Raw genomic sequence first — 17052 nt, 5'->3', positions numbered from 1 at the left:
ACCCATCTTTTTTTGTTCTACAACTGAACTCGTGGCACATTTTAGCGCACTACCACTAACGGATGTTAAAAGTAGCTATCCAGGTGAGGCCGCGATAAACCTGGATTTTGCCAAGTCCAAACCAATCAGAACAGTTGCTTGGCCTCCAAAATCCCCAAGTTACCTCACCTTGTATAAATTTGCCTAGCTCTCTATTACCAAACAGAGATATAAAATAATAATTTTTCATTTTTCGACACATGCAAATGCCTTATTGGTACATGTTGCTGCAAAATTATTTTAATCAACATTCCAAATCAGTGTTTGGACTAAAAATCTACACACAAACGACTGCGAAAATCACAAAATAAAAGACCACTCTCGGTTAAATTATGTTGAATACCTTCCAACTTGTACAAGGGACAAATTCTTTTGCAGGAAGTTGCAAGTGCTATCTACAAATAACAAATGATAGCACTTGCAACCATAAGCACCACGCGTGCTGAATCTATGAGCTCCGACCTGTGTGGTGTTCATCGTTATCACGAGAAGCTTAGCTGAGAGCGTGTCCACAGGTTGCGGATAGTGGAATGCTCCATCCAGAATAACAGTAATTATTGTCCAGGATTATCAACGGTATCGAGTGGAGAGTCTTAGTTAGAGGTCGGGCGGCACCGGCTCTTGTTTAAATACGGAGTGCCTATGATGCTCGATATGACGAGGCGAGTTATTGGCACTTTTAAATAATCAATTGCTATCGTTTTCACGCGGCGATTGGTCTTATGGACAGGAGCGAACTTGCTCAATTATTGGAGCTTGACGAGGATCGCCACCTCCAGATGCAAATGTGGCAACAACAATAACAAATGAGGTACAATAAAATCACATCTTTAGAAGTTATATAAACCGATTGTGTTTTTCTAGCAAGCCAAGCAGCTATATTAAAATTTAGTCAAAAAATAGAACTATTATTGAAAATTTTTGTATTAGAGCGCACAACAAGCCGATTGCTGGCTTAGGTGTTCTCCGTAGTGGCATGGGGCGGATTAATATCCGCGCACCCAACCTATTGAAAACTTCATAGATCAGGGTAAAAAATGCAGTGTTTATTTTTACATACCTTGAATAGAAAAATACGCTTCTCCGAGCAACAGATAACTTTGAGGTTCGGGACACGACTCAACCAATTGATTAAAGCATGATGCAAATGCCACGCGATCTTTTCGGTTGTGCAAAAAGATATTTGCTAAATGAGTTTTCGCCTTTCGAAAGAAAATAATTATTTATAGGGATTTTAATTTAAACCAATCTATATTATAACAGAGAAAAGCTACCTGTATATAATAAGATTGTCCCGGCTGTATTGCAGAAAGTAATTCTATTGCTTTTTTGACATTTGAATTCTGCAGCATAAATTCAGCATGTGCTATAATTAATCGACCTTCTTCTGTCGTGTTGTTAAATTCCTCCATTGCAGACTGTAATAAGCGTTCACTCTCATAGACACCTTGGGTATCACCCATGTCTTTGTAGGTACTTATAAGTTCCAAGTACAGTGTGACTTTATCAGCAACAGTGAAATTATCAATAAGGAAATTTTGATCTCGCTTTTTAACAGGAATCCTAGAATCTGTTGTTATGTCTTTTCCCAAAATATGCATAGCTGATATAAAACTCTTTTGTGCTTCTGAATATTGCTGTTGTTGTCGTTGCCCAATACCCAAGAGAAGAAAATACTTCGGATCATCGCGAACGGCGAAATTAACTGACAGGGCCATTTCCAAATATTGTAATGCTTTTGTATATTGTTGGTTTTGTATTTGAATTTGGGCGAGAAGAAGATAAGCGTCGGTGTATGTGGAATCAATTTCATTAATTATGCGTTGCAATAGAGAGTGTGCGAAATTAGTCTCAGCACACAGGAAGTGAACCTCAGCCCTTATATAGTTAGCGTGTATATGAGCAGGACAAAATTTTAGAATAACATCCAAAATCGAAATGCAATGTTTCAAGCTTATATGGACTGCATCCTGCATTAAATTTATACCCTGCTTGACATTCATTTGCAATGGTGAGTGACGAAGGAGTTCTTTTGCAACTTGTAAAAGAAAGTCGGGATCTAATTTTAAAAAATACTCATATCCATATAATGTGCCCTCCAGTTCACCCATATGTCGATCTATGGCTTTGTTAAGAAGTGCTATTGCTTCCTCACTCACATTTGTGGCTTTTGCTTTTATAAGAAGCAGTAATGGATCCAAATCGCCAGGCTGTAAGTTATCTAAAAACTCCACTTGTTGAGATATTTCATCCGAATTTCCATTTTTTAATAATTGACATAAGGTTAAGCCACATAGTGCGTCATAGTTGTTATGTTCAATTTTTGTTGCTGAACGATAGCATATAGATGCCTCATTGATATTTCCAAGCAGCATGCGTTGATTTCCTAATTCCACTATACACTCAACCGATGTGGGATTAGCTTGAATGAGCTTGTCGATGAAGCGTAACGTTAATGCCAGCATCTCCGCATTACGTGAGCTAATGCGAGCAAACAGTTTGCAAATTTCCAGTAACAGTTTCGAATTTCCTGATTCCACACGATCTGTGGCTACGAGTAATTGCTGAAGAGTTGAAATACCTCCCTTGACGTTACCCTCACGCACCACCAACATATAAGCTTTAATTCGAAGTGCCGCAATATTAGTGGGATCCAAGTTTATAATACGCAAAGCAGTTTCGTAAGCTCGTTCCCAATCCAGTGCTGCTAACTGTGTTTCCATTTTAACGACAAGTGGTATGTTAAGTTGAGGATATTTTATCGAAAGTTTAATAAGTGTGCTATTTGCATTTTCGAACTGGCCTCGCAATTGAAAAAATCGAACCAACGCTAAGGTAGCATCTATGCTTTTTGAGTTTGTTAATATTTGCTCAAGTGTATGCATTACATTTCCACTTACATTAGCATTATATTGTAGCATATCTATCCATGCTTTAAGTACAATCGCTGACTCGTGGTCGCTGTTTATCCTGAGGCACTTATCGATGTACTCTCGTGCTTTGGTAAAATTTTTTGTCAAAAAGAGAAACACCGCGCCGTAGTAGAAGCCATTTGCATTCACATTGGCCCTGTCCTCTCTCATACGCTGTTCCAAAATTTGTATTGCTTCTCTATCAACCACACTACACCGATTATGGGCATATATTAGAGCCTTCACGGTGCCAACACCAAGTTCTGCATCGTTTTTCAAAGGGTTCAATTCACGAATTCCTTCCTGCATTCTATTGCCTAAGACTAATGCAATACCGTTGTACAAGCGGAATGCGATATGGGTTGGGTATTTAGCTAACCCATCTAAAGCAAACTTTTGCATAGTGTGAAAAAATTCCGATCGTCCATAGTATAGTAAGAGATTCTCAAAATCTTGGATATCCATTATACTCACTCTACAAAATAGGACAAAAAAGCACTCCTTAATATGTCTTAATTTCAACCAAATCGAATGCGTTTATTATTTTTTAAATTTAGGGTACAGAGAAGGATTCTTTGATACGAAATCAAGAATAAACTCGCAATGTATTTCTATCTGAAGACCAGTTTTAATTGAATAGTCCAACGCTTCCTGAAAAGAAAATGCGTGATGTTAATAAGTAAGCATAAAAAGAAATCTGCAATTGTTTAATCTACAATATATATAAATGTGGTCGTTTACTCAAAAATTGATGCAAATTTGCACAAATTGTTACTAGAAGTCGTTAGCGTACATTATTTGCCAGTAGAAGAAGAAGCTAATTGAGAGCTTGCAAATTTCTACCGGGGGGTTTTTTGCCAGCAGAAATTTGCAGCATTGGAAAGATGTTTTATGAAAATCAGCTCTTTAATTCAGATAAATAGCCGTACTTACTCTCCTGCAAATTGTTACTGGTAAAGTACGCGAACAGACCTTAAACAAAAAGTAGTAATGTTACTGGCTGATATTCGCCCTGACGAAACGGATTGTGCTCGATGATCACTCTTGGTACGTAGTTGCGAGAAAGGCTGAAGATTTGAAAATTCTTGCTAAAACTTTTGAAAATAAGTAAATTATCAAACACAGCAAATTGTTGTTGCTTTTCACATAAGATTCATTTATTTGAGCTCAAACAAAGTCATATTACAAAAGCAGTCCCGGCACGGGATAGCTGTAAGCACCACACAGGCTTGAAAATTGAAGTCCAATCTGTGTGGTGTTCATTGCTGTCAAGAGAAGCTTTGCACTTAGTTGCGGATAGTGGAATGCTTCATACGGAGTAGCTGCAATGGCAGTCGCCGACAATCAGTGGTATCAAGCAGAGAGTCTCAGTGAGATGTCGGGCGGCACTGACTCTTGCACAAATACTGACTGCCTTTGATGCTCGATATGACATAGCGACATGGACCGTACTTGTCGTGGCTGTTAGAAGTCAAGTAAAAATTCCACCGCCAAAATTTTCATAAAGTAATAATTGCGCCCTCCAGAGGCTCAGGAGGTCAAATTGGGAGATTGGTTTTATATGGCAGCTATATAAGATTATTAACCGATTTAGACCATACTTAACACAGTTTTTGAAACAAAACCCTACGTGCAAAATTTCAAAAAGAATTTCGAATAAGAATTCCACCTCTCTAGAATCCCAAGAAGTCAAATCGGGAGATCGATTCTATATTTATATCAAAACATGTTGTTGTTGTTGTAGCAGTTTATTGTGTTCTATCTTTCGTCTGCTTGATTCTGTTGAGTGTCAAGACCCAGGAACTCTGCGACTAAGATGGGGTGCGTCCACAGGGATCTGGGTCTGAGCCGAGTGGGTCTGCCCGGGCAGTTAGACCCAGGCAGTAAGACAGTTATATCAAAACATGAAAAATAAAAACACCACATTGTCCACTTTTCACCAAAACCACTAACGGAACAAGAAATATATACGAGATCGTCCGAAAAACAAACCCAAGCACAAAAGAAATATTGAATATCACAAACGCAGTTTAGACACCGTTCAGAATTCCTTTAGAACTGTCGGAACAAAAATTCCTAGCGGTTCAAAAAAATGTGTGAAAAATTACTCAGTGAACCAAATGTCGAATTTCAGACACATCTGAACAAAATCTGAACTCCTCCGATAAGATCTAACCGAATTCGTTCCGATATATTATTCCGATAGTTCGGAAGGAGTTCTAAACGATTTCTGAACTGCCCGTCTGAAGAAATTTTTATTCTGACAGTTCTGAGACAATTCTAAACTGTGTGCTGTACGGGTTTCTAACCACTAAGAGCTTTTTTCTTTGTGTTTATTTTTTCCGTTTTTTTTTTTTTTGGAACGCCAGGAATTTTAGGTCGTATAGTTCTGAAGAATACTGAACGATGTCTGAACTGTTGCAAAAAATATATGGATTGCTTGTCGTTTCCTTTGACCGAACGCTCGGAGGGAAATCCGTTGCTTTTCTCGACACTTCGCAGCGAATTCTGACAGGATTCTGGACATAAATCATGGAGTTTCTAATGGGAATTCTGAATTAAACTCTTTTTGAATCCGGATGACGTGTCGTCTTGAATTCTGTACGAATTCTTAAATAACGTCTTAAAAAATTCGGATGGAACTCCGACTGACTGATGACGTCGAACGTATCTCATTTTTAACGAAGAATTTATCGAACGACAAGCCGAACAAAACATAAACATTTCCATACAAAAATGAGTTCATGTATATCTACAGGGTTCACTAAAGAAGATTAGGCCACTTGCCCAGCTGATGCAATATTCCATTTTCGGAGTTGGATCCAATTCCCAATGCTTTGTTTGGATTTTAAACTTTTTTCACATTTTGTTCCTATTTTCACATTTTAATTGTTGTCACTCACAATTTATAATCATTAATCTTTTGATTTTGTGCATGACATAAGGTAGTGTACCGTAGACAGCTGAGTAAAATTTTTTCTCGCGAAGTGCACTATCTGCCAACGAGTTTTGGTTGTGTGTGTATTATAGTAAAGAACTATTGCACACACAAACAAAGAAAAATAGCTCGAACTAGTAACATACTCAAAATCAGAGGTGCACTTATCACTGATTTTGACAGACATTGCACTCAATATTTTGTTGTTAGGCAACTGCCACTACCTGTAAATGAATATATCTTGATTTTTTGGCTGCTACACATGATAATGGAAATAAAAACAAGAATGTCAATTAGGAAGTGGCCAGAAATTTGACAGCTTAGTGGGAATTTGTGCCACCATCCCACAAGGCTTCTTAATTCAACCATGGTATATCGTAACAATTGTCAACAATGCGAAGCAAATGTCAAAACCAAACCAAAAACGCAAAGCACACAAGTGAAATTATAAATTTATACAAATTTGTCATACGCAAGCGTACATGCGTCACATCCATACACAAGTCTTAAAAACAGTTGCATATTTTGATATTTTTATCGGAATTTATTTTTGTATGGTAAAACCTGCAAAAAAAAGCACAGGAGTTGCCATAAATCCGTATTTAGTGGCCAATGTAAACGCTCTTTTAGATGCCCACTACGGATTCTATGATAAAAACTAGGAGCCAAGAAAGGTTGTCTACAACAATTTACGGACATTTCTCTTAAGAGTACTTTAGCAAATTTGGACACCAATTTGAGCTTCTAGGAGCTCCAAAGGGAAAATTATTCCTTTGTTCCTAGAGTTTGTTGATTTTGTATCCACATTTCTATATGAGTAGGTGGCGATCCTCGTCAAGCTCCATAGATGAGAGAGCTCGTGTCGGTTCAAAGGACCGATCGCCGCGGCAACAAGATTGGTTGGTTATCATCATAGGCACTCAGTATTTATGCAAGATCCGGTGCTTATCACTGAGACTCTCCAACTTATACCACTGACTGTCCGCAAATGTAGTTGCAGCTACTCGGTACGAAACACTTCACTATCCGCAACCTGTGGACACGAAGAAGAAATCGAAAAAACACCCCTCTGGCAATCCCAAGATCGTAATATACATTGACTTGCGTATGTGCAGGCCATAATTACATTATATGACATAATTACCATGTACAATCCCATGGCAGCCGGTTGTACGCACCGGATTGACCCGATGGAATCTTCATCGGCAAGCGCTGCCGCCTCAGTGTACGTGTTCGTCTTTTTTCGTCATGGGAGAGGCACATCCCGGAGTGCCTTCTCCGCACGCTTCTGGTCCGTGCCGGGATTGAAAAGAACCCCGGACCCTGGTTCTGTTCGGTTTGCCAGAACCGCCTTCATCATCGGTCGGTGTCGGTGAGGTGTAACCGGTGCATGGAGTGGGTACATTTCCGTTCTTGCTCTGGCCTAACTTCACTACGGGAGTATAGTCATACTGCCTATGTCGCAAGGTGCTGTGCAAACATATCCAGCAGTGGGTCACAAGCGTCGCCGTCGTCGCCTTCGGCGTCCTCGTCGTCGGACTATGTGATCCCCCCGACCTCTCCCGTACGGCAATTTATGCAACGACAGCACACTAGCCCTACTATTGCCAGGCCAGTGCCGGGAAGTGTATCGTTCTTGCAGTTAAACTGCAACGGACTGCGTGGCAAGATCGATGAGATCGTCGACTTTATGAGTCGGAAAAGCATATCGGTCGCAGCGATCCAGGAGACAAAGCTGACCAACACCTGCAGCTTTCACAATCCCATGGCAGCCGGTTGTACGCACCGGATTGACCCGGCATCATCGGCAAGGGCTGCCGCCTCAGTGTACGTGTTCGTCTTTTTTCGTCATGGGAGAGGCACATCCCGGAGTGCCTTCTCCGTACGCTTCTGGTCCGTGCCGGGATTGAAAAGAACCCCGGTCCCTGGTTCTGTTCCGTTTGCCAGAACCGCCTTCATCATCGGTCAGTATCGGTGAGGTGTAACCGGTGCTTGGAGTGGGTACATTTCCGTTCTTGCTCTGGCCTAACTTCGCTACGGGAGTATAGTCATACTGGCTATGTCGCTAGGTGCTGTGCGAACATAGCCAGCAGTGGGTCACAAGCGCCGCCGTCGTGGCCTTCGGCGTCCTCGTCGTCGGACTATGTGACCCCCCCGACCTCTCCCGTACGGCAATTTATGCAACGACAGCACCCTAGCCCTACTATTGCCAGGCCAGTGCCGGGAAGTGTATCGTTCTTGCAGTTAAACTGCAACGGACTGCGTGGCAAGATTGATGAGATTGTAGATTTCATGAGTCGGAAGAGCATATCGGTCGCAGCGATCCAGGGGACAAAGCTGACTAACACCTGCAGCTTGCACAGTTGTCACGGCTACAATGTGCTACGTAAGGATCGCTCAAGGAATGGAGGTGGGGGATAGGCCTTCGTTATACACCATTCCGTGCAGTATAGACCTATCTCGCTTGCGCTTGACGCTAGTGACCCATACATGGAATGTATGGGGGTAGCAGTCAGGTCTGGTACTGCCGAGATAGAGATATACAACGTGTATATACCGCCGGTTGGTAGCTGTGTCCCGATTAATGGCCAGGCCTACAACTCCGACATAAGTGGGTTGCTATCTGGCCATAGTCGTCTGGTTCTGGGGGATTTTAATGCACATCACTCGTCATGGCACTCTCCCCTAGGTAACGACCAGCGTGGCATAGCTTTGGCAGAGCAGATAGATAGCTCCACGTTTTGCACGGTGAATGAGAATGCCCCCACTAGGATTACGAGGAGGTGCAGCAGCTCGCCAGACATCTCAATTACATCCCCTGATCTCCTGAGTGACGTATCCTGGCAAGCCGTCATCTCTTTGGGGTCAGACCACCTCCCCATAATCCTCACCATCGACCGACCACCCGACCACCCGACTTCATAACCTCTGAGCGCCGGACGTTCATCAATTACAAGAAGGCCAATTGGACTGGCTTCAGAGAGTACACCAATCGCCGCTTCAATGAACTGTCACCCCCATCTGATGTGCTTGTGGCCGAGAGGAAATTCCGAGACATCATCAACGCAGCAGCCGCTCGCTTTATACCAGACGGCCGAATACCGCAAGTGCGACACAATTTCCCGGCGCAAGCAGTGGTACTCGCAGACGAGCGTGATGGGATTCGTCCTATGGACCCCGCTAACCCCAGAATCAGCGATCTGAATTTGGAAATAAACAGGGTAGTCAACGAACATAAGCGGAATTTGTGGCTGGAACACTTGGAGCAATGTAACTTAGGCACCGGTGCAGGCAAACTGTGGGCCACTGTTAAGTCTCTCTCGAACCATGGTAGACGGGACGACAGGACCTCAGTCACTTTTGGCGAGATAACCGTGACTGATCCGAAGAGATGCGCCAGGTTGTTCAACCGTCAATTTATTGTGCATTCCAAGAGAGACAGGGCAAGGAGGAGAGCCATTCGCCGTATTCGTGGTCTCCGAGCCGATGAACAGCCATCACAATTTACCGTGGGCGAAGTTACGAATGTCATCCGTGGCGCCAAATCATCCAAGGCGTTGGGCCCCGACGGAATCTCTACATTGATGCTGAAGAATCTGGATTTACCTGGAGTTGAGTACCTTACCACTGTCCTTAACCTGTCATTGAACACTCTTATAGTTCCCGATGTCTGGAAAATGGGCAGAGTGATCCCGCTACTGAAGCCTGGTAAAGACCCGAGTTTGGGGGAGTCTCTCACCAGTGGCTATGACGCTTGAGGCATTACTCCTCCCTAGCCTCGTAGGAGAATTTCCATTCGCCGAGCATCAACACGGATTTCGGAGACTGCACATCACAATAACAGCTTTGCATTTGCATGCCATCACCACACACATTTGCCGTGGCTTCAATCAACCCAGGCCATGTGATAGGACGGTCCTCGTGGCACTGGACCTATCGAAGGCATTCGACACAGTCAGCCATGCCAAATTATTTGAGGACATCGCCAACACGTCCCTCCAGCCAGGCCTGAAACGATGGGTCGCGAATTATCTGTGTCGCCGCCAGTCATTTGTGGAATTTAGGGATAGGAAGTCGAAACACCGTAGAGTGAAACAGGGAGTTCCCCAAGATGGGGTGATATCTCCGGCTCTGTTTAACCTCTACCTATCCTCCATCCCACCCCCTCCAGACGGCATAGAGATCGTATCATATGCGGACGATTGTATGATCATGGCATCAGGCCCCCCCATTGATGACATCTGCGATAGGTTGAACGTCTACCTCAACGAGCTTGCCTCATATTTCGCTGCAAGAAATCTGAAGATATCCGCCACCAAATCTTCGGCCACACTGTTCACTACAAATACGCGTGAGGTAAATACTGAGCTGACTGTGATGGTCGATGGAGAAATGATTCCGACCATCAAGTGTCCCAAAATACTTGGCGACACATTTGACACCTCCTACACTTTCTCCCCACATGCCACAGCAATCTGCAATAAAGTCAAAAGTAGAAACAAGGTCCTCAAGTCACTCGCTGGCAGCACTTGGGGTGCAGACAAAGAAACCTTTTTGACCACGTGCAAAGCAATTCGCCGGTCTGTGGTAAGTTATGCAGCGCCAGTGTGGTCACGTCAACTTTGTGACACGCAGTGGAACAATATTCAGATCTGTCAGAATGCTGCCCTCCGAACTGCGACGGGCTGTCTCCTCAGTTCTCATGTGGACCACCTCCATCAGGAGATAAAGATCCTACCAGTGCGAAGACATAACGTGATTTTAAAAAACTGAACTATAATCTTCTTAATAGCCTTACTGATAATGTCGAATGGGATTCTATATATCAGTTAAATTCTGTGGATGATCAAACAGCATTTTTGCAGTATTATATTAGCTTAATATATAGTCAATGTGTTCCTGAAAAAACCATTACCATAAAAAATCAGCAACCGCCATGGTTTAATGAACAGTTACGTGCACTAATCGATGAAAGAAATATTGCATACAAACGATGGAAACGATACAGAACAACACAACTGCATGAGCGCTTTAAGTGTGCCAGGCGAAATGTTGGGAAAAGCATAAACGAGGCCAAAACGCTATTCTTTCGGAAAAGATTTCTGAATGCTGTTAATAGCAGATCTAAATGGAAGGAAATTCGTAAAATTGGCATAGGAGCGAAAACCAACACCAACTTTCCGCCCAATCTAAACATCAATGAACTGAATGAGCATTTTGTATCTGTTTGCTCTATATGTCCCCATGAAAATATATATGAAAATATGAACACTGTACAAGTGGAAAATCCATTTTCCTTTTGCTGTGTAGACCAAACTGACGATTTGAACAGCATACTCTCAATAAAATCTGATGCAACTGGAACTGACGGAATAAATCCAAGATTTATCAAAATTATCATGCCAAAATTGCTGCCATATGTAACATATATTTTCAATACTGTTCTGACCAAGTCCACCTTTCCGCATGAATGGAAGCTCGCTAAAATCATACCGACTAGAAAATCGAATAATGAATACCGCCCCATTGCAATCTTACCGTTCTTATCCAAAGCGCTAGAATGCATAATGGCGAATCAAATCGAACAATTCCTGTGCACTCAAAATCTATTATCAGAATGGCAATCTGGTTTTAGAAGAAAGAGAAGTTGCACATCTGTCTTAATAGACGTTGTTGAAAATATTAGACAAAATATGGACAACAAGATGGTATCTTTTCTCCTTCTATTGGATCACAGTAAAGCATTTGATACTGTAAACCATCAAATTCTTGTAGTCAAGCTCTCAAAACTATTTAATTTTTCCCGAACTGCCTGTCAACTGATATCATCGTACCTGTCTCAAAGATCTCAGTCTGTATATTGTAATGATATCTGGTCAAATACGCTTCATGTTCCAAATGCTGTGCCCCAAGGCTCAATCTTGGGCCCATTGTTATTCACCATGTACATTAATGATCTGCCCGATGTACCTTTAACATGTAAGATACAAATGTATGCTGATGACGTTCAACTGTATACCTGCACGAAACTGAATGACTTTCAAACATGTATTTCTAATGTAAATAATGATTTGAATTTAATATATTGTTGGGCTGTTAATAATGCCTTACGTTTAAATCCTACCAAATCTAAGCTGATCATCATACACAAAAGAAGTGTAACAATCCCTGACCAAGTTGAAGTAAAGATTGAGAACACGATTGTAAACCGTGTTCAAGCAGCAACAAACTTGGGTTTAACATTCAACTCTACCTTAACTTGGACGAACCATATAAATGCAGCTGTGGGAAAAGTTCGTGGTATGCTGCGGAATATGTGGGCAGCTCGTCTGTCAACTCCTTTCGAAATTCGTATGCTTCTTGCTAAATCTTACTTAATCCCAACTCTTCTATATAATTGTGAATTATTTGCAAGTTGCAGTGCTGATGACAATAGGAAAATCAAAGTTGCCTACAATGATATTGCACGATATGTATACAACAGACCACGGTATGACCACATATCACAATTTGCTTATCAGATTTTTGATCTTTCAGTTGAAAATTTACTAAATGTTAAATGCTTGCAATTACTACATAAGGTTATTTATAACAAAGAACCTGAATATCTTTACAAACACCTACAATTTGCTAGATCAAATCGAGGGCGCAAACTGATTCAACCTAGATTTGAATCTCAAATCACTGAAAGGCAATTTATTGTAAACAGTATTCGTCTCTGGAACACCCTCCCATCATATATACAACTCATAAGCAATGCTATTGAATTCAAAAAGGAGCTACATGATTATTATAAGTAGAAATTGTATGTAGTCTAGTAGTATAAGTTATAATTAATTTATTTATTTATTTTTTTATAAGTTATAGTTTATAATGGAATTATTTGATGAAACTGCACTGTTGTGAACCAGCACAGTAAAATATAAGATATAATCTTGTTGTGCTTGGTGTTAAATAAATGAAATGAAAATGAAAAATGAAATAACTACATGCTGTCTAAGCAATACCTTTTGGGCTGTTATCGCAAAAACCATCCAAATCATCATCTTGTGGATAGATACCCACCACCCAGAAGCCTTAAGGTAGATCTACACGATCTAGAGCGTGAGGTTCAGCGCTACAAGAGAGAACCTCTAGATCAAGCGGCATATCAAGCGGGTCTGAACAACATTCATGCAGACACGGTAGCAGACGCGGTAATTGGCTACCGGGTGAATGTAGTCCTTGGAGAACGACCGACACCCATTGCACCCGAAGAAATCGACCTCCCCCAGCAAACCAGAGTGGTTCTGGCTCAATTACGTTCCGGCAGATGCAGCCGCTTCAATTCCCACTGTGCTAGGATTGATGCCGACGTGCAAGATGTATGTCCCGATTGTAACCAGGGACCGCACGATACACGCCACCTGTTTAACTGCCCGGCCAGACCCCCACTCGACTCAGACCCAGATCCCTGTGGACGCACCCCATCTTAGTCGCGGAGATCCTGGGCCTTGACACTCAACAGAATCAAGCAGACGAAAGATAGAACACAATAAACTGCTACAACAACAACAACAGCAACCATGTAGTGTACCGTAAACAGCTGAGTAAAATTTTTTCTCGCGAAGTGCACTATCTGTCAATAAGTTTTTGTTGTGTGTGTATTATAGTTAAGAACCATACTCACACAAACAACCAAAAATGGCGCGAACTAGTTACATATACAAAATCAGAGTTGCATTAATCACTGATTTCGGCAGATAGTGCAATATTTTGTTGTTGGTTTGTTCGTCTGGACTATTGTTCGACATCCACAAACAGGCTATAAGTATTTTAAAGAGGATTTTTTATTTTTATTAAATATTCCAAGCAATTTTTATTAATTTGCTTTAAAACTGGTTCTATCTTTAACATGAGATTGTCGAGATTTGGACAATTAAATTTATATGATTTAATTAAATATTAACCAAAAATTGTTTTTTGATATTTGAAGAAAATTAAAAAATAAATGACCGAAAATCTGAAATTTACGAAGTCTGATCAAAAAATAACTGTTATTTTCAAATTTCGCGAGGAGGCCTCATCACCATAGCTGATAGAAATGCAAATGTTAAAAAAATTTGAATTCGTCTTACAAAAACATAACATAAATGTAAACTTCAAAATAAAGATTTTATAAAATTGTTTTTGTGATTTCTGCAGTGCTGATTGTTAATCTTAGTTTATTTCAAGGTTGAATGACAAGCGTTTAGCACCCCCAATCGCTATCCTCTTCACTCGCGAACCTTAACCTTAGGACCATTGTGAACGCCCTAGAAAAGTAAAAAAAAAAAAACGCAGAAAACAGGGAAAATTAACAGCAGTGCAGTGCCAGACAGGAAAGGATCCAATGCCTTTAACCATAACGGGAGCCATTAACCTATCTATCTGCCATATCTGGCAGATAGGTAGTCTATAGCTTATCATCACCATAAACTCGGATAAGTCCGTCCCTTCATGTGGCCAGTACATTGCAAATGCCTGTAGTGATAGCGGCAGTTCCACTCCATTCAGTACAGGTCCACTGAACACACCAAGTTTCGTCCTTCTGGTATTACTTCAATATGTCTGGGTTTCATACCAAGCCAATAAGCCATCGCTAATCTAGACAGCATCATATATAAAACATGTATGTAATAGTATAAGGAAGTCATCCACCCACAAAGATAACGCCATCCTCGTAGACACCAACTTACGTCCTCTGCTCTGCATAACCAAGATCTTCAAAACAGGACTCCTTATGCTGTCTAGATATAATCTTCCTATTTAAGGCCTTTGGAGTGTTAATTACTCTGCCTTTGAAGATCATATAAACTAAATTCGTTTGGAGAGGAGGAAACCTCTTGTCTACCCGAGATTCTTGTATATGACACACGTGATGTGTAGTCCCTGGTTTTAATGGAAACGAGACGGGCTTTACCTTTCCTTTTCTATCCTCGTGAAATAGAGCTGTCTAATGAGCTGCCTGTTCCTGATTCCTAACCATTTGATTTCCTTTACTATCGTGGGCATTTTTTGACTTGTGTTGGAGTACGTTTCTTAATAATTGCCACTTAAAATTAAATAAACATCTTGTTCTGATATGTTGAAACCAAAACGTCTTGGTTGAAACCAATACGCCTTGGTTGAAACAAATTTGGCCAAAATTTGATTTTATTTGCAATTTAATTTGTATTTGATATATTTTCGTAATCTAATAAATAATTTATGGAAAATTGTTACTTTCCGATTTTATGTCCTTACACGACCGCGGTAATATCAATACTGATTGCTGTGTGACCAACGTTTTTCTGCAAACGGATGGACGGCCCATTTCGATTTTGGTAGATTTTTAGCAAAATTGTATTTCTATACCCACCACCGTATATAGAAGAAGGTATATTCATTAAATCATACTATATATATAGGGTGCGCCAGAGAAACTTACATATTTGAAAGGTCAATAAAAACAAAAGTACTTCACTTATTGTTTTAATTCTTTGTTTATTTGAGAATAAAATGTCCCAATTATTTTTGGTGACATCATGTAAATGAAGACCCCATTGCGCAAATACTGTTGCGAATGTTATTCTTGAGGTGTGCTATGATCCGTGGTCGATCGACATAAACCAGGGATTTCAAATAAACCCGTAAAAAGGAATCTCATGGACTCAATACTGGAAAGCGTGCTGGCCATTGGAGATCGGCATTATGCATTTGACGGATGAAATTTAAGTTCTTGACGGATAATTCGTCGAACAAAACTTCCCTAGCAACTGCGTATTTGCGAAAAAAAAACGCTAGGGAGATCGCACAGCGCCTCACTCTTTCAATATTTCCCAAAGTTCTGATGGTCCGTTGAAGTCCATTTCTGGGTTTATCGACACTTCCACACTCCCGAAACGAGTTAACCCACGATAAAATCGAACTACGGCTAGGAACGAGTCTGTGAGGAGAAATTTCAAAGCGAGCCTCCTGTGAGTAGCCACGTAGCGTAGCAACAATTGAACGACAGTTAGAAAAGAAGCTCTCTACAGCGAAGACCCGTTGCTCCTAGACCAGAGCATGGTGGCAACTGGAGAGAGAAACAAACTTGGGTACTCCCCCCTCTTTTATTTTTGCGCGTGCATTTATAGGATTAGTTTGCAGAGTTTCATTTTTCAACGCAAGGCCAACAAGCTCAACGAGCTCATTCTGTTTTGGCCTTAATTATTTTCCATTCCACGACTCTATATTGGTTCATCTCTGGTATTGTGTCCCCACCAAAGTACCGGTATATGTTAGCCGCGAAAGCCGGGCAATGACATAGGAAATGCTCCAACGTCGCATCATCTTGTCGTACCGATTTTGCATAAGTTAGCTCGTAGACCTATGTCTACGCCCTTTCCTTTCCGTAACAGCCTCGTCTTCTCACGATCCAGATCTCCCCATAGGATTTTCTCCGTCATACCGACCGTTTCGCTGTTCCACTGAGTTACATGCGTACGTCGCGCACGCACTTAGAAATAACGCGTACTTGGAAATAACGCAACCAAACAGGTATATAAAGCAAAAAATGTTGGTGCAATTATCAATCACCTGGAAGGACCACATAATACCAGTGACTGGCAAAATATGTTAAGAACGCTCTACAAAACCCACTTATAGACACTACAGCACATCAGAACTCTTTTAGCGAAATCGTATCTTGTACCTATGCCCCTATATGGCTGTGAATTTTTTAGGCAATGTTGCGGCAGGCAGCGGCTCTTGCACAAATATTGGGTTGCCCAAAAAGTAATTGTCGGTAATAAAGTAGTAATATAGTCGGCGTTGACAAATTTTTTCAACGGCTTGTGACTCTGTAATTGCATTCTTTCTTCTGTCAGTTATCAGCTGTTACTTTTAGTTTGCTTTAGAAAAAAAGTGCGAGAAATTTTGTTTACATTTGTTTGTTTGGCGTCAATTTTTATATGGGTACCACATGTATTGAAAGAAATTCATTTAACAAACCGAATCAACGCTTGTGATATGCACCTTAAACGCAATGAATTCGATCCGTTTTTAAAACGAATCACAACTGGCGATGAAAAATGGATTGTTTACAACAACGTTAGTCGAAAACGATCATGGTCCAAGCATGGTGAACCAGCTCAAACCACTTCAAAGGCTGATATCCACCAA

General features: G+C 41.1%; 1 protein-coding gene across 3 annotated transcripts in view; it reads right to left on the bottom strand.

Moving 5' to 3' along the window:
- Positions 1-17052, bottom strand: part of LOC106093527 (tetratricopeptide repeat protein 21B) — a 113619-nt gene that overhangs the window by 77333 nt on the left and 19234 nt on the right. For 2 of the 3 annotated variants that reach the window (XM_059363475.1, XM_059363476.1), the window contains 2 exons: positions 1314-3602; positions 1100-1241 (listed from right to left, as the gene is read on the bottom strand). In XM_059363475.1, coding sequence (XP_059219458.1) covers positions 1100-1241; positions 1314-3416 — 2245 coding nt within the window. In that variant the 5' untranslated portion in view covers positions 3417-3602. Of the gene's footprint in view, positions 1-1099; positions 1242-1313; positions 3603-17052 lie in introns of those variants that run through there. The other variant, XR_009397265.1, reaches the window with a different exon arrangement.

The sequence above is a fragment of the Stomoxys calcitrans genome, chromosome 2 (genome assembly GCF_963082655.1).
Source record: "Stomoxys calcitrans chromosome 2, idStoCalc2.1, whole genome shotgun sequence".
Taxonomy (NCBI): Eukaryota; Metazoa; Arthropoda; class Insecta; order Diptera; family Muscidae; genus Stomoxys; species Stomoxys calcitrans.
The sequence above is the reverse complement of the archived record's forward strand: the minus strand, read 5'-3'. Positions and strand labels throughout refer to the sequence as shown.